Source organism: Pantherophis guttatus, chromosome 7 (genome assembly GCF_059756535.1).
Source record: "Pantherophis guttatus breed Tessera chromosome 7, ASM5975653v1, whole genome shotgun sequence".
Lineage (NCBI taxonomy): Eukaryota > Metazoa > Chordata > Lepidosauria > Squamata > Colubridae > Pantherophis > Pantherophis guttatus.
The window spans coordinates 69,653,335-69,679,853 of record NC_142069.1 but is presented as its reverse complement, the minus strand read 5'-3'; the positions used below and the strand labels follow the sequence as shown (position 1 = coordinate 69,679,853).

General features: G+C 37.8%; 2 protein-coding genes and 1 long non-coding RNA gene across 4 annotated transcripts in view; 2 read left to right on the top strand and 1 right to left on the bottom strand.

The window, feature by feature from the left end:
- IQUB (IQ motif and ubiquitin domain containing) overlaps positions 1-9,992 on the top strand; it is a 56,361-nt gene extending 46,369 nt beyond the window's left edge. For both annotated transcript variants that reach the window (XM_034431101.3, XM_087874200.1), the window contains exons 11-13: positions 4,180-4,428; positions 6,745-6,930; positions 9,424-9,992. In XM_034431101.3, the coding sequence (XP_034286992.2) occupies positions 4,180-4,428; positions 6,745-6,930; positions 9,424-9,591 (603 nt within the window). In that variant the 3' untranslated portion in view covers positions 9,592-9,992. The remainder of the gene's footprint in view (positions 1-4,179; positions 4,429-6,744; positions 6,931-9,423) is intronic.
- Positions 824-21,278, bottom strand: LOC132710557 (uncharacterized). The gene is made up of 3 exons (XR_009621266.2): positions 21,194-21,278; positions 4,247-4,381; positions 824-4,128 (listed from the first exon to the last, which is right to left on the bottom strand). It is a non-coding gene; the product is annotated as an uncharacterized LOC132710557 (long non-coding RNA).
- The window catches only part of LOC117673621 (V-type proton ATPase subunit S1-like), a 64,061-nt gene continuing 54,486 nt past the window's right edge, over positions 16,945-26,519 (top strand). The window contains exon 1 of the mRNA XM_034431097.3: positions 16,945-17,138. Within this exon, the coding sequence (XP_034286988.2) occupies positions 17,026-17,138 (113 nt within the window). The 5' untranslated portion in view covers positions 16,945-17,025. The remainder of the gene's footprint in view (positions 17,139-26,519) is intronic.

Genomic DNA, 26,519 nt, shown 5'->3' with positions numbered 1-26,519 from the left:
GGAGAGCCAGAAAGCAGATATTCATGGTACCTCTCCTACTAGGAGATGTGATGGGAAAGGATCTCAGGATTCTTTGTAGCGGCTCCCCTTTTATGAAACAGCTTACCTCCCCAAGATAAGGATGGCCTTGCATTTATGGTCTTCCAAAAAATGGCAAAGACTTAGCATTTCTGAAGCCTTTGGGAAAATATTGTGGATCCATTGATGCCAGATGCAATTTAATTGCATTGTTATATTGTTATAGATGTTTTAATATATAATGCAGTATTATTGTATGTTATTATATAGTAATAGCACTTAGACTTATATACCATTTCATAGTGTTTTATAGTCCTCTCTAAATGGTTTACAGAGTCAGCATACTGCCCCTAACAATCTAACCTTGGAAGGATGGAAGTCTGAATCAACCTTGAGCTGGTCAAAATCAAACTTCTGGCAGTCGGGAAAGTTAGCCTGTAATACTGCATTCTAACCACTGTGTCACCATGCTCATTATATTATAAATTGCCAAGAATATGATGCTAGTTAAATAAGTATCTCAAATTATTCATTATTATTGTTGTAGAGTACAATTGATTAACTAAGAAATACATATACAAAACACAAGACAATAGATGAGGATATTCTGTATGAAAAAATGACATGAAAGCCAGATATGAGTTGTGACAGCCAGGTAGAGGATGCTGTCTGCAACCTAGTAGACAGGAAAGAAGAATAGTTGAATACAATTTAAATAATGCTAATATAACATGGCATTTGCCTCATATAAGTATGTTTGAAGAAAATGGACTTGCAAATAAATACGCACAGCAAAGCTAAAGAATTAGAGTGCTCCAAATTTTGCTTTCAGACTCCCCAACCAGCACAGACAATAGCAAGAGAGTTGTAAATCAGTAACCACTACTGGGCCACAACTTTCCCGTCTTTGCTTTAGAATTGTGAACAGTGAAATCAAAGTCCGATCTCATTATTCTCTGTGTTAGTCAAAACACTCCCCACCTCCCCAATTTCTTTAAGTTCTCTCCCTGATGTGTTCTTGTGATTATAATATTGCAGTGCCTTATAAGAAGGCTAATGAAAGTAAAGATTCATCTTAACCCCAGCGTAGTTATTAAACACATTTAACATGTCATTATAGTAAAGAACAATAAAGTGAATAAATAAATAACATACACAAATTTCACAATAAAATAATAGCATAATAAGCAATTATAAATCAGCTAATGAAAGGGTAGAAACATTTTTTTAAATACTTGGGAAAACAGGAAGTTTGAACTTCATAATAGGAGCCCATCTAATTTTTGGATTGAGTTTGATCCTGATGATGGTTGCCTTTATACAGAATGTCAGTACTTTGAGGTAGATCAGATTAGAAAACCAATGCATGTAGGTCAGTACTACTTTTACTGTAAAGCTATAGTAGCAAAATCTTATGTCAGAATGTGCTTTTCCCCTCCCTCTCTCTATCTTTATGTAAATTGGGGTGGGGCTTGTCTAAGATATTTACTCACATTACGTTCTTGGCCAGGTTTAGGAGCCTTCTGTGAGACTATTGCCCTGGGAATGGCTCTTCCTCCTTTCTTTAAGAAGAAAGCCCTCTACACGGAATCACTATTTGTCCTGTAACTAAATGAATTTTGAAATAATTTCCTCAGTGTTCGTTTTTAGAGAGTAGTTTTATTTGCACTATGGCAAACAGGTAGATTCTTCAGGAAACATTGTAAATATGACACCCAGAGCCCTTGCACATATGACATTTGTGCTGATCTGGCCTGAACACTATCATTTTGTTCCCACAGTGCTATCCCCAGGTACTGAAATTTATCTCCTCCTCATTTAGGTGCAGCATAGGTCAAATTGCAGCAAAAGTTCCAATTTGAAATGAGCCTGGAGGCAAGCCCTTTTCCATTCAGATTCCACACTTGCTTCATCTCAGGCTCTGAAACTTGCTAGTAGATTTGCCTTATCTCTGCCTGAATTTGCTAGTAGGTTTCAGTGGCAACCTTAACTCTTCAGTCAGTTTCTTCTCAATATCAGAACACCTTTAAAAATAGGTGGCCTGATTTTCCTTGCTTATGAAAGCAGCATACATTGAAATTTTATCTTATTTTTTCTGGGTTCAAGTAGGACACTACCTTTCACCTTAGCTTCCTAAGGACTGGACACTGAAATCTGCAAACATGATGAGGAAAACCAGCCTTGAATGGCTATCCATTCATCGCAGCATTAGTGTCCTTCATCTGGAAGCAGAGCACAGACTCATTAGAATTTTTGCATTTGTATTGCTGCCTGAAGGGAGCACTGATTGATTTGAGGCATTTGTGTCCATTCCAAAGTCAAGAGCAGTGAAGACAATTGTACTACCATTGGTTGTATCTTCAAAATGCCTTGGAGGGCTGGGTAGTTGCTGCCATTGGAAAATGCAGTAGAGAAAAATTGAACAGAGCATTTTAACTATACAGGTATCTCCCTCCTTCATGGTTTTAAAGACAATTGCTTATTTAATTGACACATACACACACCAATATCCTATACTAGCACATATCTCTTAAGCAGTTTCCGAAGAATGGAATGAATGGAATGGAATTCTTTATTGGCTAAGTGTGACACACAAGGAATTTGTCTCTGGTGCATAAACTCTCAGTGTACATCCATATAACAAAGTGATAGGTCATAGATCATAAATCATAGTTACAATAATTAATCATAAGATACAAACAAAAAATGATAAATCATAAGATACCAATAGAAGAAGATAGTAGGAAAGATGAGAAGATAAGAAGGATAATAGCAATACTGTTGTCTTCTGTACAACCTACTACAAGGGTAAATATATTTAAGCCTAAAACAGTGTTGTGGGAATTAGGTGTTGAGCAGAGTGATGGGGGAGTGGGGGAAATGTCACTACACTAAAGAAGTTTACACATGGAGAAATACGTCCATTTTGATTTTATTCATGAATTGGCTATGAATGCTATCATAGAAGTACAGTAGTCCTCGACTGATGATCACAATTTGGAACCAGAATTTATGTTACTAAGCAAGGTGGTTGTTAAGTGAGTTTTGCCCAATTTTATGACTTTTTTCCCCGTGGTAGTTAAGCAAATCACTCTAGCTGTTAAATGAATCATGCAATTGTTAAGCAAATCTGGCTTCCCCCATTGACTTTGCTTATTGGAAGCCAGCTGGGAAGGTCACAAATGGCAATCACATGACCTGGGTTTCTGCAATCATTGTAAATATATGTCAGTGGTTAAGTGTCCAAATTTTGATCATGTGACCACCGGAAAGCTGTAACAGTTACAAGTGTGAAGATCAGTAGTAAGTCATTTTTTTTTGTTTCAGTGCCATTGTAACTTTGAACAGCTGCTAAATGAATGGCTGTAAGTCTAGGACTACCTGTAAAACCTGAAGTAGAAAGTTGATGGGGCATCAGTATGGCAATTAGACTATTTGATATGCAAAGAGATAGACTATTTAAATACTTTCAGTACCTGTATAACAAAACTATTATGGCTTGTATGGATAATTACATTCCTTTCAAAGTGTTTGATATAAAGAATATATTTTTTAAACTTAGCTACAGATACCAAAGTTTTCAAGTATGTTCTTAATCACTAGGTTTACTATGTTGTGCTACATCACAGTAATTGTTTGAGAGATGAGGTACACTTCATAATTTAAGAAAGGTGGGTAAATGAATCCATAGAGCAACTAATTTGTAAGGTTGACAGTTAGATAGCAGTTAATGTAGATCATTACAACTTGGTTGGTAATACTTCTACAATTTATTTTTGTTACTTCTAATTGAAATTGCAATTATGGTTAATGAAGATGAATTTTGAAGATGTGAAGTATTACATACTAAGGATTAGCTATCTAACTGATAATAACACGCTTGTCTCAGTCATTGCAATCCAGAAGCCTAGTGTGTGCTCAAATATAACCACAAATTCTTGTATAAGGGTAGTTTTTACAGATTTTATCAGTGCAGTTCAATGTTATCTTCACAACATTTCACATTTCACATCCAGATCAATTCCTCTTCTGAAAACCCTTCAGCTCATCTTCTCTTTTAGTTCAGTTTCATCCACTGAAAGCAATGATGTTAGAAACCTCTGGGCCAGGCTTATGATTCATTATGAAAAGAAAAACAAACTTATAATAGCATTCTTGCAGGTGCCAGCTGATCCAATGAAGCTTTATCACAACATCTATTTTTGCCTGGGTTGCAAAAAATACCTACCTTCTACTAGCTTTGCCATATCTGTTAGTTCTTGCACCATCGGCCGGTGTCGTCAGTGCTGCAAGCTGGATAATGAGGCTCGTAAGAGGGAAGCCTTTTTGAAGTACAAACGGATGCTTCGAAATCTCAGAGACTCTGAAATGAAATACAACGACGGTGCTAAGATTGCCTTTATACTTCAGGTATGCAGTATATAGAAAGAAAGTACTGTATATATGAAAGAAAAAGGTTTAGAAGACTGATAGGATTTTTATTGTGTCAATATAGTACTAAATAAATAGTTTGAATACAATTATCTGGATCTTGCCTCTTATAATTTTACTGGACATAAAGAAATTCAAGGTGATGGAGCATTTGTAGTTCCAAAATCTCTTGCACTTGGTTTACATGAGAGCTGATGTCACTACTTTCTATAGAGATTATCTTAACTTCTTCATAAATGGCTTTTTACCTAATTTAAATCTCAAGGCAATATGAACTTTATGCTAGATAAATATTTGTGAATATTTTGAGTCATAGTGAATTTAAAGCATATTTGGTTTTGTTTATTTTTAGGATGAAAAAGTAAATAATAAGCTATGTTCACCAAATTTAAATTTGCTACACAGCTTTAATAATTGAAACATATTAAGTACAATTTAACATCAAATTGGATTAGATGATGAAGTTCCAGAATTAAACTGTATTACTAAACAGTAATTACACATTTAATCCACCGTTATAAACAGAATTGCAAGTTGCTGCATTTTAGTTGAAAATAATGTCCTGTTCTGAAAATAATGATGTAGAATTCAAAAAGGAAATTGTATTATTTGGGAATCTCATTTTCATGGAAAAGATATCTGTATCTGAGTGCAAAAAATATAAAATAATTATTAATATCCAGAAATAGCAATATGTTCCCAGGTTTGCTTATTAAAAGATGCATTGTTTTAGAAGGCACTATAATGTGTATGAATGAGCCCTATTTATTTCACTTTAAAAACAAAAATGAATTGGTCCCAAGTGAATTTTCCACTTAAAACTCATCTAGCAAAATGCACTGCATATTTGCATAGTCTTACATTATTCAATGTCCCTTAATCAAAGTATTATGATTGGAGAATCTTGATATAAATCACATCTTTTTACATGACATCTTTTCTCTCTTTACCTTTTCCTTCACACTTGGGGAGAAAATAGGGTGTGCATAAGTGCACCAGCGTGCCTATCATCCCTGTCCTAATATTCCTTTTTACTTACTCTTTTCATATATTCAAATTATGTTTATACTTTTACCTGTTATCTTATATATGCTTGACAAATAAACTTATGACTTATGACTAAAATTGATCTGTTTTTGGTTTGTTTTCATTTGAAAATTGAATCACTATGAAAGCTTCAGGAAAATTTAGATTCTGTTTTGCATTGATGAGTCTTGTTTCAATGTATTGAGATGTCTCTAAAATTTGTCTATATAAAATTCAATTCAAAATATATTTTCATCCAAAGAATATTCTTAATAACAAATTTCTCTTATACATTAATGGAAATCTGCCAGTAATAATACTTGTCTTTATAAGTACATTGCTGGAGCAATGATTTATGTCCCTGGATTGAACCTATGCAGATCAATTAAGATACAATTTTGCTCAAATCATGTGGCTATATTTATTCTCTAGATACCTTATCACAACATTCATGAATATAATTGAAGTTCAAGGCAACCTTATGCTGTATGTTAGGATATTTCATAGTTGCCAAACTATATAACTATGTAATATCATTATCTCATTTGCAATACATTTTCTCATGATGATTAATAAAATCCTATAATTAAAATATACATCATGAATCATCATATTTATTTACTTATAATTTAAAATCCAGTGTGACTTGCCAGCTATTTATATACTTTAAATACACTGTAGTATAATGCCACATTATTTAAGCTATACTAATATTGCTTATATGGATTATGTCATTTTAGATATAAAATTGCTGAGTTCCAACCTGGAAATTCAAACTTTTAATATATTTGCAAAAAAGATAGGAATTCAGTAGTAGTAGAATATTATAAACTTTGTATTTAATTAAGTACGATTTCTATTTGTGATTTCCGGATCATTAATTCTTTACTAACAGCATGGATTTGGGAAGTGGCTTGCAGCAAGAAAATGTTCTAACAGCAAGTTGATAATCACCCAAGCTGTCAAGAGAGGAAGCAGAAATAGCCATCTGTGTAAAAACCTTACCATAAACTTCTAAAAACCTGTATTTGAGGCAATGTGTCTTTTGGAATAAATAAACTGACTGTGTGTTATCACAGTCATTGCAGAAAGAAAGAGAGGGGAGAAATAGTTTCCTTGAGAGCATTTCAATCTGTAATTAAAATGTGGTGACTATGTGTGTGGCATGCAATAATAGTCATTCAGAGCAACAATTTTATAAATTGTGGTAAATGTGGTAAGTTTTTAAATTAATTCTTATTAATTTTTCCTCTTGTTTTTATATTGCAGCTGCAAGATTTACACTACATGGTTGAACATTTCTGGGGTTCTCAGTCAGCTCTTAGTGCTTGGGATGATCTGTATGATTTGGTCATGGTCAGGTGGAATAAGTGGCAAGAATGGTCTCCCTGGAACACTATTCTTCTCAAAGATGATGAAGCCGAAGCTCATCTTAAACTAAGTGATCTTGAGAAGGTATTGATTTAAATGTGCCACTCCACACACATTAAATAAATAAATTCAATACAGTAAAGCGGGGGAAATCCCATCAGGTATGGTACTATTTAAATCTTTCAGATTGAATTTTAAAAAGGTGCACAGAGATAGCATAGAATTTGTGTTTTGTTATGCAGATTGTTTGATAAGTATTCCAGATTGGAATGTATACAGTTCCAATCTGGAATAGTTCTTGCCTTAAGACCCCAATTGGGACCAGAATTTCCATTGTTGGGGTAAATTGTGCCCCATTTTACAACCTTTTTTGCCATGCTTGTTAAGCGAATATTACCATGCAGTGAATCATGTGGTCATTAAGTAAATCTGGCTTCCCCATTGACTTGGCTTGTGAAAAGCTAGCTGGAAAGGTCGCAGGTGGCGATCACATGACCCCAGGATGCGTTAGTCATTGTAAATACATGCTGGTTGCCAAGGGCCTGAATTTTGATCATGTGACCATGGTGGGTATGCTGCAATGGTCCTAAGTGCAAGGAGCAGTTGTAAGTCTCCTTTTTCAGTCCCATGCTAACTTTGAATAGTCAGTAAACAAATGGTTATAAATTAAGGACTACTTGTAGAAGCCTCTGCATGTATATACATTTATATCATGTTGTTTATGATTGCTTTTGAGTGTCTTGCATGCTTATCGCTTTGCATTTAGGAGCAAAAATTGGAAAATAAATAAATTGGTTGGTTTACTTATTAATACAGTTTAATAGCTCCCAGACTTGCAACAACTCTGGGTGGCTTGCAATTTAAAAATGAGAATAATACAAAAAAAGAATCAGAGAAGAAACTATGACTAGTCTGAAGACAGATTTATAAACAAAGGAAAAACAACCTATCCACCAGGGACTAAACTATCACCTCCATCCCCCAGGCCTGGGAGAATAGTCAGGTCTTTAATAGCCTCCTCAAGATGGAAACCATCTGAATTTCTGGGAATGTTATTTCAGAGGACAGACTTTGCGATAGAGAAGTCATACCTCCAGAGTCCTACTAAATGACATGCTTAATTGATGGGACCCAACTGGCAGCTACTCTGCCTAGTCTCACTGAACAGGAAGAACCCAAGGCAGATAAACCTCACAAATAACAAGGCTCTATATTATGAATATAGGGGACGCGGTGGTTCAGTGGCTAAGATGCTGAGCTTGTCGATCGAAAGGTCGGCAGTTCAGCGGTTCGAATCCCGAGTGCTGCATAACAGAGTGAGCTCCCGTTACTTGTCCCAGCTTCTGCCAACCTAGCAGTTCGAAAGCACGTAAAAAATGCAAGTAGAAAAATAGGGACCATCTTTGGTGGGAAGGTAACAGTGTTCCGTGCACCTTTGGCATTTAGTCATGCTGGCCACATGACCACGGAGACATCTTCGGACAGTTCTGGCTCTTCGGTTTTGAAACGGAGATGAGCACCACCCCCAGAGTTGGGAACAACTAGCACATATGTGCGAGGGGAACCTTTACCTTTATATTATGAAGGGTTTTGTAGAGGAAAAACAACATCTTGAATCATATCCTAAAGCCAACTAGTAACCAGAACAGTTCCCAAAACTGTGGGGTCACAAGGGCATAAAAGAAATGCCCATCATTGCCTGCCTGCTGCATCCAGGACTAACTGTATGTCCTGAGTTGTCTTCAATGTGGCCCCATGTAAGGTACTATATAGTAATCCATTAATGAAATGACTAAGGAGAAACTGTCTGTAATTTTCCGGGTCCAGGAAACAGTGGCACACTAGATGTATTTGTACAAAGGCTCCTATGACCATACCTGTTACCTATTCTTCAAGCAGGAGCTGTGAATCCAAGACAGCCCTCAGATTGTATAACAGTTTTTAACAGGGAAGGGCAACTCTATCTAGGGCCAAAAATGGATAATCCCTACACCCAGAGACCCAAATATCTGCAGCCACTTGATCTTGTCAAGATTGAGGCTTAGTCTGTTCCTCCCAGTGTAGCCCATGCAGCCTCAGACACTGAAAGCATGATTAGGTTGGCCCAGATAGAGCTTGTTATCATCTTATATAATTCTCATGCAAGAAGCTTGTTCAGTTCTGGAGAACTGAACTGAAAACATTTAAAAAATGTTTCATTTCTCATCCCAAAAGCTGCTTCAGTTCTGGAGAACGAAAGAAGCTTCTTGGATGAGAAGTGAGATGTTTTCAAGGAAAAAAAAACCCAAGTCCAGTTGCTTTTTGAACAGCAACTTTGGGATTCCAAATCAATCATTTGAAAAAGCTGAGCAGGAATTAATCACACCCTAATAATTTATACCTATTTGTTGACATTTATAGTAGTTCACTGTAAATGGCATTGCATCTCTGAGCTAATTAACCTAAGAGTTGTCTTTTTTAAAACACAAAATAATTATTAGTTTTTTAAATTTAAAAATTAATGCCACTCATAGTTTAAGGACCTGTTATGGCAATATATAACCAATCAAAACATTTTCTATTTTTTCTTTCTTTCAGGCTTATGAAAAGGTGTTCATTCACAGAGTAAGGCACAAACAAATGCTTGCAAGGAACTATTTCTCTCAGTTCCCAGAGCTGGCAGCTGCTCTTCATAAAAGTGACAAGCAAACTAACACAGAAGATATTTTAGTAACGAAGTCTGTAACAACTGCTTCATCAAAGTAACACTTAAAGAGAAGTTTAGAACAGTTCTCTTAAAATAAGAGAACATTGCTTGGAAAATTGGCCTGATCATGAGCTTAAAGAATGTTTATTTGCATGCCCTGGATTTTTCTTTAAATTGCATTGCCCAAACGTCATCTTAGAACTTCATTTCCAATCCATTATTGTTAACACTGCACTTGCTTCCTTCACATATACCTCTGGTATACAATATGCTTTTGGAAGGATATATTGTCTGCTTTGTCATTTTTCCTTGTTAAAGAAATAATATTTTGGCAGCCTAGCCAAGTCTTAAGTAACAACTTTAAAAGACAATTTTGAAATAGAGAGCAGCTGTTTTGTTTTCAAGAATGCCTGCATATGAGACTTGGTATATATTAAAGACCTTGATTTCTTAAATTTAATATATATATATATATTCTTACTGCCAGCACTATCTCTTTTTTTATTGTATCACAGCAGGTTAGGTATAATACAATTTATTGAGGCAACAATGAAAAAGGATGTCAGAGGTTATTCATTTTTTCTGACCTTTACTCTCTATATGTTAGTCATCAACATCTTAGAGAGTAAATTCAAATAGAAGTCAAACAGCCATGGTTAAAGACATCTTAAAGATTTATAACTATTTTGTGTGGCTTTCATAATATTTCTGTACTACTATGAACATAGACTAATACCTTGGTTCTTCGGTAACCCAATTTATACATATTACATAATAGATCAATTTTTAATTGCTGGAAGCATTCGAGTAGAATGTGGACAATTGCAAGGAGGTATTAAATTTATTCTGTTGTATAAGCACCATAAATATTACCAGCAATTACACAAAGTATTATAACATTGTGTTTAGATATCAGACATCATGATTTATTTGGAAAATGTTTTTCAAATTCAATGCAGGAAAAGATCACTGCTATTTTAGAAAAGCGCACAGACACTGCCTATATCCAGCAAAACTAGCTGATGGTGTTTTTCCTTGAAAGCTAAGGTTTTGCCAAGTACAACCTGCCTTTAAAGTTTCCCTCAGAGGTGTTTATATTAATGATACCAATAAGGATTCATCAGTATCAACAATTTAGGCAGGGATAGAACATCATTTCAAATAATGAGAGCATGTTGATCAATGTTCTCACAAAGTGACTTCTTGATGGATCAGCAATAAAATCCTCTGTCATCAGACGGCAATATGGTAAAATTCCTTCCCACACTCTTCCCTCAAAATTCTTTTTACCTTCTCTCTCTTTTTTTTCCTGGACTGTCAGGCAGAGTTGCAAACAAAGCACAGGCTCAAATAATCCATTCTCTCCCCTCCTCTCGCCCCGCCCCCTAAATATGTCTCTGGTCTATGTGAATCCAGAGTCATTCTTGTAAATCATATTAAGGTAGAGGCAATTACTTTGTTTTGCAGTGTGCCAGCTTTCTATTTAATTAAAAGAACCTGTAAACAATTATAATCAGAGGAGTTAGGTACCCTGGTGGCTGCTAAGTGATGCGTCCAAACACATTGGTGTCATAAGCATTATCTTGCCTTCCTCTCTTTTAGGACCATTTGGGAAATATACATGAGGCAAGTTACAACCACAACCAAACATGAGGGCAACTTAATTATCTTTTCCTGTTTCTCTGATATCTACTTAATATGTATCAAAATTTTAAATTGTAGAACAAGAACTTTAACAAATGTTGGTTGGCTGCCTTTGCACACTACATTTCTCTGTTGTTCTCTTGAGAACAATTCTTGTGTGATAAATTCAGAGGAATAAAATTCTTGACTTAGAAAGAGTCTTTTTATGTATGTAGTCTTCTGCTGGTGTTTGGGTTACATACAAAAGACTGGATTACTTTATACTGACATCTTCATCCAACAGATCTAAAAGTTTGCTGTTACTATAAGTCCACTAACCATTTTATAATAAATAATAAAGACCTTTTGTGAAAGAAAGCAAAACAAAAATGGTTTCCATGGAAAATTAATAAAAATAGCACAAAGTATTCATGATATTCATTGGATTAATAAATTTGCTATGGTTGCATGTTGCATTTATCTTTTTCTAAGTACATCTTAAATTAACTAAACTTTTAAAGATTTTCCTAGGAAAAGGAATGATTGTGTTTAGCCTGGACTATTTAAGAAATAGCCTTTTGCTTTTTGTAAGATTTAACAGAAAAATCACTGTAATGAGTACTTGAAGTGAAGTATTTATATGTCAACAATGTAAGGTTTTGAAATACAACTTACATATTGACTGGAATGAAGAGAGAACTATATTTTGGCAATATATAAAGTATATATTGCCAAAATATTCTTTAGATGATTTACTGGATTCTCTTTGGATGTTACCAGTTTTATTATTTTTTATTTCTTTCAATGTAAGTTAAAATGAGCATTATAATCCATTTACAGTTAAATGAACAGTCACACACTATAGCAGGTTCTCCCTGCCTTATTCAGAATGAGAAGGGACTTGGAAGAGCTGCTATATATTTGCAATGTCAAATCAGCAATGTTTTCAATAGGAATGTGTGTGTTTTTCATAATACATATACACCTTTCTCAAAAGCTAATAACTGCTTTTATGGGACTTCTATTGAACTTCCCAGGTGTACTATATAAATGGAGACGTGACCCTGTTCTAATATCACCATTTGAATGCATCGTTTTTATCCAATGTATTGGTCTTAGCATGGGTGTTTATGACTCTGACTGGAAAAAATGCATTTAGCTGAGAAACAATTTGGCAGCATTTTAATTGCCAAATATTCAGTACAGACCTGGATGCTTTAGCACAAAAACCTCAAAACAAGTGCTTACTCTGTTTTTGCATTCACTTCTTAGCATAAAATACAGCGTAGCATCTGCTTAATGAGGACTTTCATTTATCAAATATGGGTATAAAAGAAATAATTGGTTAAGTACAAATGTTCTGCATTATTTAGACTTTCATTTTAGAACTATGAAAATTGAAATCTAAATGTGGATATAATCACTTAAAAGTATATTTCAAAATCTATTTAATGTTGCCATAAAATCTGGTCTCTTAATATGCCAGCTATATTTTATATTATACATCTTCTTTTCAAAAGCAAAAATATCCATATTTTTACAGCAACACCTTTATTATCCAAATTTAAAATAATTTTGACATTGTATCACATGAATTTTATGTCAACAAGCATTTGCAGTCAAAATAATTTACATTAGGAATGTAAACACAGCTGGAGAATATACAGTATCCAAAAAAGGATCTGCAAAATAATTTCCTTTTTCATGTAATGCACTTCAATTCTGAAAGTTGTGATTAAAGTTGCCAACTCTGGAAAAACAAAATTCTGGCAATTAATTCTGAGACTCTTGTCACAGCAGGCTGCCCCACCTAACTAACACCTCAAAAAGCTAAACAGAGTCAGACCTGATTACTATTTGCAGAAGATAATATCAGTAATTTGCAGACTGAGGAGCTGAGGAGGGGGAGGGGGAAGTGTGAGAAGAATGGTAAACCAATTTTATATTAGGTACATGGTTGGACTTGGTGCTTTTACACGAGCAGGGGCTTGGCCTAGATGACCTATTTATGTTTATATTTATGTTTATTAGATTTCTATACCGCCGTTCTCCCGAAGGACTCAGGGCGGTGTACAGCCATATTAAAACACATATAAATATACAAAATTTAAAACAATTTAAAATTGAATATATAAAAATTTGGCCCATAGATTAAACCACACATACACCCATTCTAAAATTTGTATTAGGCCAGGCTGGCTTGTTGGAACAAAGGGTCTTCAAGGCGCGGCAAAAGGTACGCAGGTCGGGGATGAGGCGAATCTCAAGGGGCAGCTCATTCCAGAGGGCTGGTGCACCCACAGAGAAGGCTCTCTCCCTGGGTGTCGCCAGTCAGAATTGTTTGGCCGACGGCACCCTGAAGAGCCCCTCTCTGTGGGAGCATATTGGCCGGTGGGAGGCTGTTGCTGGCAGAAAGCGGTCTCATATATATCCCGGTCCTAAGCCATGGAGCGCTTTAAAGGTGGTGACCAACACCTTGAATAGCACCTGGAAGACCACCGGGAGCCAGTGCAGCCTCCAAGATCCCTTCTAACTCTGTTAGTGTTACTTTTACTCTCCTAGTTGTTTTTTATGCAGACATTTCATTATCCAAACTAGGTAACATCAGTGCCAGTAAGGAGTAGGATTTGCTAGTCCTTACTAGCATTAATGATGTTAACTTAGTTTGGATAATGAAATGTCTGCATAAAAACAACTAGAAAAGCACCAAGTACCCCTCATTTCAACCCTGAGCTACAAATATTCTGTTACATTCTTGTAGATACCAGGAAGTGAGCTAAACTCTTTATTTTTTAGTATCATTCCCAAGTGAAAGCCCAACTGAAAATGGGATGACCCACTTAAAGATGGATTGCTTGTGCTTGTAATTCATTTCCCACTAAACAGTACAGTCATTCCAAATATTATTTTACCAATATGTTCCCTACATAATCTCAACAGATTATATTCTCACAGTAATCATATGTGCATCACTGCAATTCACAGCATCCAATTCAAGATAGAAATCAAATTCAAGCTTCCTGAGTCAAGCAGCTGAGCTGAGCCTAGGCACCAATAATGATAAGTACATATGCAGTGAAGGAATTCTGCAGTTAAAAGGAAATAATTGGGAAATACTGAAGTTAAACCCGACAGAAAATGTAGAAAACAAAAGAAATCCCTCAAAGAATTGAGCCAATCACCCACTGTTCCTTTTTTTTCTTTTTTTCCACCCAGTGCTCCCTTTTATTAGAGTGGAGTCAGGGTGACTGAATGAAGCTGACCATTTACTGGCCAGATGCCCTTCCTGATACCTACATGGAGTTTGCAGCAGATATTTTCTCTTTGCGCCCTGATAGAGAAACATCTGTCACTGCCTAGGATTGAACTCTCAACCTTCCGAATGTGAGGTGAGTGCCTCCACCTCTAGGCCACAACTCTGCTCTGAACCAACCACTCCTATGTTGAAATAAAAAATATTCTTCCATGCATAGATCCTGTCCTTCTCCTTTTTATAGATCAAAACATCATCTGAATAGAAGTAGATGCCACATTCACACAGAATAACTCTGCATGGGGCAGTGACCTAGAGGACTTTGATTCATAGGACCACAGATTTGGAGAGGCATCTATAAAGTTTGTTTGATTTCTTTTTCCTCTTCCATTTGCATAGAAGCTCTACAGTTGCAACTCTTCAACCGCAAGAAATGTTTAATCATATATGGGAAATGTGTGGAGGAGAACCAAAGTGAAGGATTCAGAAGTAATTCAAAAACAGTAGAAATAAGACAATTAATTTTTTAAAAAATTAATTGATTTTGGTTGGATAGAGAATATCCAATCACCTTTACAGCAATAAAGGTGGATCAACCTTGTGATGATTTTAGTTTACAGAGCATAACCTCATATGCTTGACAAGCTTTTCTGAGTTGGGAAGAACACATAGAGTTTTATCAGGAACATTTCTGAACTATACTCTCTTTATGGCCAGTAAATAGTACTTTGGGTGATTTAGCAAGAGACAATTATAATAGAAGAGGGAGCCTGCTCGGATCATCTATCATATAAAGTGGAATAAAAGAAGTACGAGGACAGATTTTATTGGGATAATAGTTTTTTTTAATCAACCTGGAGATATTATATAGCACTAAGTCTGTCTTATCTAACCTATGGCTTGTAAGTGCATAGCATGGACAGCGAGGAAGCTGAAGAGGATGTGGTGCCAGAGGCAGAGACTCAGCCAGGGCCTTCAGAACCTCCAGAGGGTCCTTCAAGTGGAGAGAGCGAAGTGGAGGAGACTCTCAATGCTCGAGCACGCAGGGCTGCCAAAAGGCAGGAGGAGGAGGTCTCCTCGAGAGTAAGGTTTGAGGATAATTGGCCACTCCCTTAGCCTATTTAAGTCACACGCCGTTAGTAAGTTTCTTGCTAGAAACAACTTGTAATTATCAACAGAGCATTTTTGGAAAAGTCTTATCGTATCTTGTTTTCTGGACTGGTTGCCAACCTTTGCCAGACTTTGGTTTATTCTTGCTACTTAATAAATTTGATAAGGACCGTTGGTGTGTGTCTATATCCTCGGGAACCCGGAGCTGGGTCAGAACATATTGATGCTATTTAACAGTAATAGAGTTGGAAGGGATCTTGGAGGTCATCTAGTCCAACCCCCTACTCACGCAGTAGACCTGTACTAGGGATTCGAACCGCCGAGCTGCCGACCTTTCTGATCAACAAGCTCAGTATCTTATCCACTGAGCCACCTAGTTTGGAAACAAAGTAGAAGGGAAAGTCTAGACATAAAATTCTTTTGCCCGGAAAGGCTGGAACTAACTAAACATTCATTTCTAAAGAAAGATTTTTCTTACAAATTAAATGGAAAATGGATTTTATGCAGGAAAATGCAAGAACATGTTTGATATTTTAACAGCTATCTTCTACAGATATATCTATGATGCTGTGAATCTCCTACTTTCTTCTTAAAATTGAATTCTTACTTATTTGGGTGCATAATTATTGGATTTTTTAAAAGAAATAACCTAATTTGGCACCATGACTTGATACTACTACCACTACCACCATTGCTATTCTAACAACTACCATGTTTTCCCGAAAATAAGACCCTTTCTTATATTTTTTTGAACCCTGAAATAAGCACTTGGCCTTATTGCCATGCGCTCAAAAGCCTGATTGGGCTTATTATCAGGAGATGTCTTATTTGGGGGGAAACAGGGTAGTGGTGAGTTCCCACCGTTTCCGACCGGTTCACAAGAACCAGTAGTAAAACTGGCAAGAGGCTCTTCCCACTGACCCAGATGTCATCATAGGTGAAGCTTCTGCACATGCGCAGAAGAGCACGTAGAAGAGCGCGCATACGGCCGCGATGAGAACCGGTAGTAAAGGTAAGTATAACCCACCCCTGAAACAGGGTATATATCTGACACTCCATCTCTTCAGTTATTATAATGTGGTGTAATAATATACAAATTGCATATAAACACAGTAGATACCAGGCTCCATTCATTGATGGGTATCTCCAGGAGCAGCAATTGTATTGTAATATATATGGATATAGTTGCACCATAAGAACAAAAGAAGGACATCTTGTAGTATATGTGCGTCAGATAATTCTATTGCTAGGTGAACACAATTTATCTGGTCCTAAACTAGAACTGCTAGTAGAGAGAGTCTCATCTTCAAAGCTATGTCAAAGTTTGCACTCTGTTTGGGTATGGATTCTTTTTCCTGTTGTCATAAAATAGACCTACTCCAGCTATCATAAATAAAAACTGGCCAAAGCCAGAAGCTTCATAACAAATACCAATATAACCAGTTCCTATCATTTATTTTCCTTCTGAATCTCGTTTGGTTTCCTTACCACAAACCGTGAAAAGACTATGGCAAGGTGCAGTGCTGTTTCATGGGGACAGCTACTCTATGTATTTCTTGTCCTATGCAAAGAGACCCTATCCTTGGCTCATGTTCCTATGCTGCTGTGGTCAACAGATAGGTAAGAAATTCTCTACTTTTATAAGATACAGCTATTTTCAGAGATGTGTTTTGTGCAGCCAGCCTTCCAAGTTCATTTTTACTCCTTACCTGTCATCTGGAAGACAAACCTAAGCAGTGTAGAGATGATATACTTGCAAGAATGTATTTGGTATGAGACTTGTCCACCTGCAGACAGACTCTGCTTTGTAGCCCACTAGTTTCAGAGGTCTGAGTGATGAGTGATTCTCAAGTCTTAACAGATTCACATTCCTTGGTCTGAGGGATCCATTTGTTCCTATTTAGCATCCAGCTGAGACAATTGTATTTAATAGTCTTTGCAAGGTTTCATTCTAAATATCCTTGTTCAGTGTTTTATCTACTGACACCAGTGATGGCAGTGACAGTGTATGTGGGGGGTGTCATCTGGAAGACATAGAAATTAGGTATTCTCTTAAAGTTGTTCTACTTGATGTTCAGAACATAATGGAAATCTTTGCACTGTTAGTTTAGTGGACTATCTCGACTATAAAGCTAAAAGTTTCCCTATCAGTCATGTCTCATTCTAAGGCAAGGAGCTCATCTCCGTTTCTTGGCCAAGGGAGCCAGCACTGTCCAAAGACAATTTTCGTGGTAATATGGCCAGCATGGCTATATGTCATACGTGCATGGAATACCATTACCTTCCCACCAAAGTGGTGCCTATTAATCTACTTGCATTTGCATTCTTTCAATCTGCTAGGTGGGCAGGAATTGGGGCAAGTAACAGGAGCTCACTCTGTTGCATGGAGTCTGGGTCTCAAACCTATGCTGTCAGCCCTCAAGGTGACAAGCTCAGCATCTTTAACCGCTGAACCATCATCCCCCGAAGGCTCAGCTATTATACTATATTCAACTATAACTCTTAGCAAGTCCTGATGTGCTGTTCTGTAAACTCAGTCCTGAAATTATTTTTATTGCAGAGTAAGAGTAGGAAATCAATACGTTTTATTTATAATGCATTTCCCCCATTATAAATAAAGTCTGCAATTAAAATCTACTCCAAAAGAAACCATTATTAAATACTTTAAAGTAGGAATTATTTCAAATCTCCTCTGTTCTTATATGACAACTGTTAACCTGGATATCAACATAAACAATTGGTACAATACTTTTTGTCATACAGAGTGACCTTGAGTATAAAATACAAATTACATAGGTCGTTAAAGCAGGCCAGAAATTTGCTCTGTGCTGTTTTTCTTCAACTAACCAGGGACATTCCATCTTCAAACCAGTTTAAATTTGGAGATACTTGTTTATAACCTAACAGCTGGAAATTTTGAAAATCCAACAGCTAATATTAGTAGGTAGGCTTTTGAAAAACAAGTGAAATAGATAGATTGAATATGGAGAAAGAAATAGGTACCCATTAAATATCTTCTGAATTTAGCTTTGTTGAGAACTACTCAGTAAAATATGATAAGGTTCATGCTATTTTCTTCCCGAGTGCAATTGTGTCAGGCAAGATTACTAGCTGCCCATAACACAAGTTTCTATAGCACATGTTTTTAAAAACCAAACGAAACTCATCAAATATTGGGTCCAACAGACCGGAGACTGGCTCCCCATTTGGGACTACTAGGCTATTAAGTAGAAGTTAGATTTAATGGGATTTAATGTTGATCTATCAATTCTCTTTAGGATTTCAGACTTCACATTTTACAGTGCAGCTTTCAGCGAAAAAAAGAGAAGTTCTGCCAAAATATGTTGAGATGAATATTTTAGGATAGAATGAGAGATGCTTAGAAGAAGGATGTAGTACTGTATGATCAGAAAGAATATTAAAAATCCATATTGTGAGAGCTTCCATTCAAACAAATGTGTCTAAACCAGTGGTAGGTTTCACTTACCTTTGCTACTGGTTTGCTTGCACATGTGCCACTTCTGCACATGCGTAGAAGCTTCTGCGCATGTGCAGAGTGTATTTGATGATGTCCGAATGGGCGGGCAGAGCCTACCGCTGCTGCTGCTACCGATTCGCCCGAACCAGGGCGAACTGGTAGCAACCCACCACTGGTCTAAACTAAGTATGTAAACACAAAAATGTATGGATTTATTTTTAAAAATGCAAATTCCTGCAGTAATGGAATAAAATCCACTTGGAAGTTAACACAGGGAAAAATGAGATGAGCCAGAAGAATTTAATTTAGATTTGTTATGGCTTTGGCTAGTTTAAAAAAGAATAGTAAATAGTAAAAACCTAAACTAGCAGGACTAATCCTTGAGCAACAAATAATACAAAAATACAAAAGGGATCCAACCAATAAAATTAAAAAAAAAAAGTCAGTTTGGTGTGGTGGTTAAAACTAAGATTAAAGAAACTGTGACCTGGCTGGATGACTTTGGGCCAGTCACTCTCTTTCAGCCCAATCTACCTCACAGGATATTGTTATGGGAAAAATTGAAGGAGGAAAGAGTGTTAGATATTTTTGCTGAATCATTTAAAAAAGTAATAATTATGGGATAAAAATGAAGAAATAAGTAAATCACAGTCATATTAACCCCTTGCCTGGAACTGGAACTCAAGGACAGAGAGTGCTGTCTGTATCTCTGGAGTATAGTTGATCCAGAGGTCAGGGACCACCAGAAAGAAGGCAAGTTTCTTCAGCCCCACAAGATGGCAGAATTTAATCAAAGGGATCTGAAGCACACCCAGAAGGTACCTGAATGTATCAGGTGAGGAGAAACAATTGAAGATAGGTAGTTCCTCAAATAACCAGGCCTGTGCCATGAAAGGTTTTTATGGATGGCAACCAGAATCTTGAAAAGGATCAAGCTTCCCACAATACCCTGAATACAACTGCTTGCTTAATGTATGGGTTGTTTTTTTTACATGCCCACAACATGTAATAGAAGGTTCTGTTTCATGACATTTCCAACATTTATGTGTGCTTTGTCTAGTTTATATATTATTTGTTGGAATTAAATACCATCTGTTGTGAAGATTTAAAAAAAAAACATTTTGTAGCTTTAGACTAATACATTAACAACTGTAAACAAACCACTAGGAATTGATATCGTAGGTGAACCAAATTCCATTAATAATAAAAAAATATTATTCCAATAGAATTGACCATGGGGAAAAAAGTATGTTAGCATCTGTGATTGTTAGTATGTTGGCACCTGTGATTGCATGATCATGGCCCTGCCCTTTTAAAATGTATACCATGTGCAGGCCACACTTTAAATGATGTAGGGCTTCAATCACATGGTTACAGCTACCAAACTGGATTTTTTTATCTTCAATGAAGAAGCCTGCACTCTAGGCAATATGCTAGTTCATCTATGAATCAGAAACTCCTGGATTTATTCCTTCTATTTTCTTTCTAAACTGAGAAGACTCTACAAAACTCTTATCTCGCTAGATTCAGTTTTAGTATTTTGATTATCTACATCACTACTTCTCAGCCTTGGCAGCTAGAAGTTGTATGGACTTCAATACCCAGAATTCCACTGTCATCATGCTGGCTAGAGATTTCTGGGAGTTGAAATTCAGACTTCTAATTACTTAGTGTTACCAGTTGGAAAACACTAATCTACATTTTTTTTTTACCGTCATATAGAAATGTATTTATTTATTTAGCATATGGCATATCATTCATACATACGGTAGCAATATATAGAATTGCAAGAATTTTTTAAAGTAGGGTTCTGTCATATGATATGATTCACTCTTATTAAAAAAATAATTGTGAAGTCAAATGCTACCAAACTTTGAATTATTCTAAGTGAGAAAATGGCATCTCTTGAATTTTTTTCAAAAAAAACTTACAGGTGGATAAGATATGAACAGAAAACCTGCTCTCAGATTTTAACATTTTACAACATACTTATGAATTGGCACGTATGATTTCACTCCATACAACCAGCATCACAGACGAGCCACTGTTCTTATAGTTTTTTTCTGGCTTTGGTGAATGAAGGCAGTAGGGGAAATGGATTGACTATGGGGCGAATGAAGCAGTGGTGGGATTCAACCCATGAAACAACTGTTTCGCATGCACATTCAGTATGTTTGAATTAAGCGATAAAACTTACCTTCTACTGCAGCCCCAGTGAGTAAAACAGCTGAGGCGAGGCAATCCGCTCTGCCATGCCGATCAGCTGGGCTTCAAACAAAGGAAATAAAGGTAAGTAAAGTGCAGGGGCAAGCCCAGCTGATCGTCGGAGCGAATCGGTTCACTCCCAGCTGATCGTCAGAGCTACCGGTTCGCCCGAACCTGTCTGAACTGGTAGAATCCTACCCCTGGAATGAAGGCTTTTTAAAAGTTGTCTGCAATAGACAAGAAGCCAAAGGAGAGTAATAAATGTTTTATAAGGGATCAAGGGATAGCAAGGGATCAAACTGCTGATTGGAAACTCGGAGGAAACAGAATGAAGAGTTTCAGCCATTTCTTTGCCTTGCTGTAAAATGCTGCTAGTATTTACAGTATAAACATTGTTTAGTCAGCTCATTAGTTAATCATTGCAGAATGTTCTGATCATTTAAAACTGGAGCAGGAAACTCATTGTTCTCTAGTGATCTAGCCAAATGCTACCAATCTTTAAATTAATCTATGTTGGAAAATAGCATCTTTTTAATTTTTTAGAACAAGAACAAAGCATACAGGGAGGATACCAAAAGGACAAAAGACTGTAAATACAAAAGCTGCTCTTTGTCTCAGGTTTTAACATTATACAACATACTTATGAATTAGCATGTATGATCTCACTTTTGAAAATCTATCCCCCATTCCCCTTAAGCATAATGGATTATCAAAGGTGATGGGAGGACACAGGTTCATTTCTGGATGGTATTCAGGAAAAAAAGCAGAATTGCATTTTACTCATCACTTTATTACAGAAGAACAATTATTTATTTACTGAATGTATTAATATTTATATAGTCATCCTTCTCACATAAAAGTGACTCTGAGTGGTGTACAACAGAACTATTAAAACAGTTAATAACTGTTAATAGCAGTTAATCAATGATTATTAAAAAATTAAAAACAACTTTAAAAATTACAAAAGCTAAGAGAGAATAGCAGATGTTAATAACAATGGAGCTGCTTCAGTATCTTGTTGGCCCCTTGGGCCTCCAAGTATCCCCTCCAGTATCCTTCCCCTGCCACACCCACCAAGCCATGCCCACCAAGCCACACTCACCAAGCCACGCCCACCAAGCCACGCCTACAGAACCAGTAGTAAAAAAATTTGAATTCCACCACTGGATGTATCATGCATTGTTTTAGAGCAGGGATGTCAAGCTGGATTTCGTTGAGGGTGGGATCAGCATTGTAGTTCTCCACAGGCCAGCTGGGGGTGGGGAGTGGGAGGAGATGGGATGGATGCCTCCTGCAGCACTTTGCTGGCCAAAACGGAGGTGCCGTCCAGACTAAAAACAAGGCCGTCCAAGCCAAAAACAGGGCATGGCAGGGCTGTGCATGGCCCCCTGTGCCCTGTTTTGGCTGCCAGAGGCACCGTAGGCTAGTCCTTTGCTATTTCCAGGCCGGCCCCGTGGGCCAGATTTAAGCACCCCGTGGGCCAGATCCGGCCCACGAGCTTTGAGTTTGACACCTCTATTCTAGATGCATGGTAAACTGTCTATGCCATCTCATTTTGTGCCAGCTGAAGCTCCCGGATACTCTCCAAAGGCAGCCCTATGTACAATGTGATACAGTAGTCCAATCAGAAAGTGACTAGGGCATGTGTGACTATGAGCAGAGCCCCACCCTAATCTAGGAATAGGTATAGCTGAGACACTATCTGAAGCTGTACAAACGGCCTCCTAGCCACAACTGCCATCTGCTCTTCAAATAGGAGTTGTTGAAGCCAGGATGCCCAGATTGTGTCCTAGGTCTGTCTGGGGCAGTGCCACCCAGCACAAAAGATGTTAATGTCCTATAACCAGTAGGCCCCCAAACCCAAAGCTATTGAGTCTTGCCAGGCTTGCCAGCTGAAACCTGTTTTGCCCATCCAGATCCTCACAGCCTCCAGGAATCTGGTTATTATTACAATATTATAATATACTATTACTACAATATTAAAGTTTGGATGTTAGGAAAATAAGTATTTCGCCTAACTCTAACCCACAACTTTCTCTTTTTAATCCCCTGATTATTTCTAATATCCTATTCACCTTTGCAGCATGCTGCTTAATTACATTTGTTTCAGATCTTAGAATTACAGCATCATAGGGTCAGAAGGAACATTGGAGGTCTTCTGATCCAACCTCATGCCCAAGGCAAGAGACCTTACACCAGTGGTCCCCAACCTTTTTATCGCCGTGGACCAATCAGCCTTTGATAATTTTACCGTGGCCCGCTGAGCGCGCGCAGGGGTGGGGGCTTTGGGCCACACGTGCGTACCTGCGCAGGGCTCTCTTCCCTGGAGCCTTTGCACACGGCCCAGGAGCTTTTGCGCACGGCCCAGGAGCTTTTGCGCATGGCCCAGGAGCCTTTGCGCTGCAGCGTTCATGTCCCCCGGCCGCTGCGCGGCCCGGTGCCAGGTACTCCACGGCCCGGCACCGGTCCGCGGACCGGGGGTTGGGGACCACTGCCTTACACCATACTCAATAAATGGCTGCCCAATCTTTTTCTTGAACTGCAATGTTTGCACTTAGTTGTCCTTCAAGGTTGATAAAATGAGGACCCAGATTGTTGAGGGCAATATGTAAAACTCTATAAACCACTTAGAGATGTCTGTAAAGTATTATGAAGCAATATATAAGTCCGAGTGCTATTGCTATTGCTATTATCTCCTCTTTCCCCCACCTTTCAGGCTGAGAACCCAAAAAAAGGCCAACTGAGCAAGTTATTGAAATCAAAATGGTGATGGACTCTTAAATGCTGCTGGATTCACAGTAGCTGCTCTTATAGAGCTCTCAGCCTCTTCTTTTCTCCAACAGCCTTTTCGCCTATCAACATGCACCATTAATCCATTTGTGCATTACAGATTTCTTTTGTGGCTGTGTCTGCTGAAGGACTCACTTGGTGACAAACTTCAGCTCTGTCAAGAAACTGCTTATTCATTTTCTCTTAATCATGTTGTGCAAAGCTACCCCTTCTTCCTTCCTTCTTGGTTTCATGATGGCCCAACTTCTCCTTACTTCGCTTAAGATTTTCTTTCTTTTTTCATTCCTTCTGATAAAAACCCAGGTCTCAGCACTTGTCCACACCTGCCACACCAGTACCAGAACCCCTCTCTTGTCATCAAAATTTTTCTTTGCTGTCCATCTGAGAAGCACAGAATGAATGGGTATTTGTGAGGCTTCCCAAAAGCTTATGCAGATCTTTGTATTTTGTTACAAAGGAGAAAAGGAAAAAACTAGGGAAGAAGAATTTCTCTTTCACTAATAATCATACTAAATAAACCACAAGGTACAATTTGCTTCTTCCAGAACTTTCCCTGAGGAAGTACATGGGGAATTATAGTCCAATAATAATTGGAATATCACAGGCTATGCAACTCTGCACTATGAAAGTTTTATCTCTATTAACAATTCAGCAGCTCTAATGGCCCTTCTTTTCCTCTCTGTGTAATAAAAAATTACAATGCATGCTATGGCACACAATGTAAAGATGACACTATTGATGTAGAACCAGCAGTTCCCAGACTAGAAAGAACATATTTAGTTGCCTCCCAAGGCCATTAAGATACCAATTAATTGAAAGAGCCGGATGCAAAAGCTTAAACTCAGGAGCATAGTTACACTACAGATAAAGATTCTGATTTCTTTGCACTGCAGTGGGCAATCAACAACTGTATTTAAGACTTTCTTCCTGTTTCCAATAAAAACTAACTTGCTAAGCTCTTACTAATACTTCTGCCAAGTGCAGCCAAGAGCAAACATAAGGAAACCTGTGATTAACTGTCAGGACTAGATCTGATGTTTAAGACATGTGTGTGCCCTCTAAAAGTATATCTATCAGACAGGTAGTCCTGCCATATGAATTGGGACCAGGAGTGAAATGCTTCCGGTTCGGACTAGATCATCTGATCCGGTAGTGATAGCAGCTAGTGGTCTGGAGAACTGGTAGCAAAAATCCATGCCCCCCCCCATGCCCAGCTGAGCCACGTAATCATCAGAGGCTTTTTTTTTTAACTTTTAAAAGCACTTTTTCTTCAGCCGAAAAAATGCTTTTAAAAGTAAAAAAATAAAGCCTCTGATGATCGCCCAGTCAGCTAGGATCGTCAGAGCCCTTTAAAAACATTTTTCTACAATCTCTTCGGCTGAAGAGGTTTACAACCTCTTTAAAAGGCTCTAACGATCAGGCAACTCAGCTGGGATCCTCAAAGCCTTTTAAAAGCATTTTTTTAAACAACCTCTTTGGCCGAAGAGGTTGTAGAAAAAATGCTTTTAAAAGTTAAAAAAAAAAAAGTTGGCCACGCCCACCCAGTCACATTATCCCTCCCACCAAGCTACGCGCACAGAGCTGGTAGTAACAAATTTTACATTTCACCACTGATTGGGACTGTAATTTCCATCACATGACCACATCACATAGCAATGCATTCCCAACAACCCCACTGTTAAGCCAATCCATTGGTCTTTAGCTGAAGGCCATCCTAATCCAAGCCATTCTGGGTTGGACCAACCCTGAACCTTAGTAAGTTAAGTGACTACGTCCAACTTCCCCACCTACCCTCTTTGCTCTTTTGTTCTTTTTGTTCTTTTTTCTTTTTTTTTTCCTTTAATTTTTATGCCGCCCTTCTTTGGAGATTCAGGGCGGCTTACAGTGCGTTAAGCAATAGCCTTCATACTTTTGTATATTTATACAAAGTCAGTTTATTGCCCCCATAATCTGGGTCCTCATTTCACCTACCTTAGAAAGGATGGAAGGCTGAGTCAACCTTGAGCCTGGTGAGATTTGAACTTCCAGTAATTGCAGGCAGCAGATGTTAATAACAGTGCTTTAGTCCACTGTACTACAGGTCCACTGTTCATTCTGCACCCTGCCTTGCATGGCGACAAGCAGCCCCCAAACTGTGTGGCTGTGGAACTACTTGCCACACTGTGGTTCAGGGGCTTGTTAATGCACCATGCTTCTGAGGCAGGAAGCTCGGAGCTGCAATGCAGCATAAAACTGCAGTCACCCCTAAAAGCCTCAGCTTCCTAGCCCAGTTAAGTTGTATGGGGGGGAAACCACAGCTATCTTAAGAAGCCCAATAGTGTGGTATGAAGCTACAGCCTGGCAGCCCAGTGGAAAGCCATCGCCACCCCAGGAAGCCCCAGCTGCCTCTGCCTTTGCTGCCTTGCACTCTGAGTCCCCTGCCACCCTGCACTCCATTATCCAGCTGACCTTCGCCATCTTCTTGTTCCCACTGATGATAAGGTGGCAAAATCACTGTAGGAACTTTTTAGCACAAATATAACAATGGA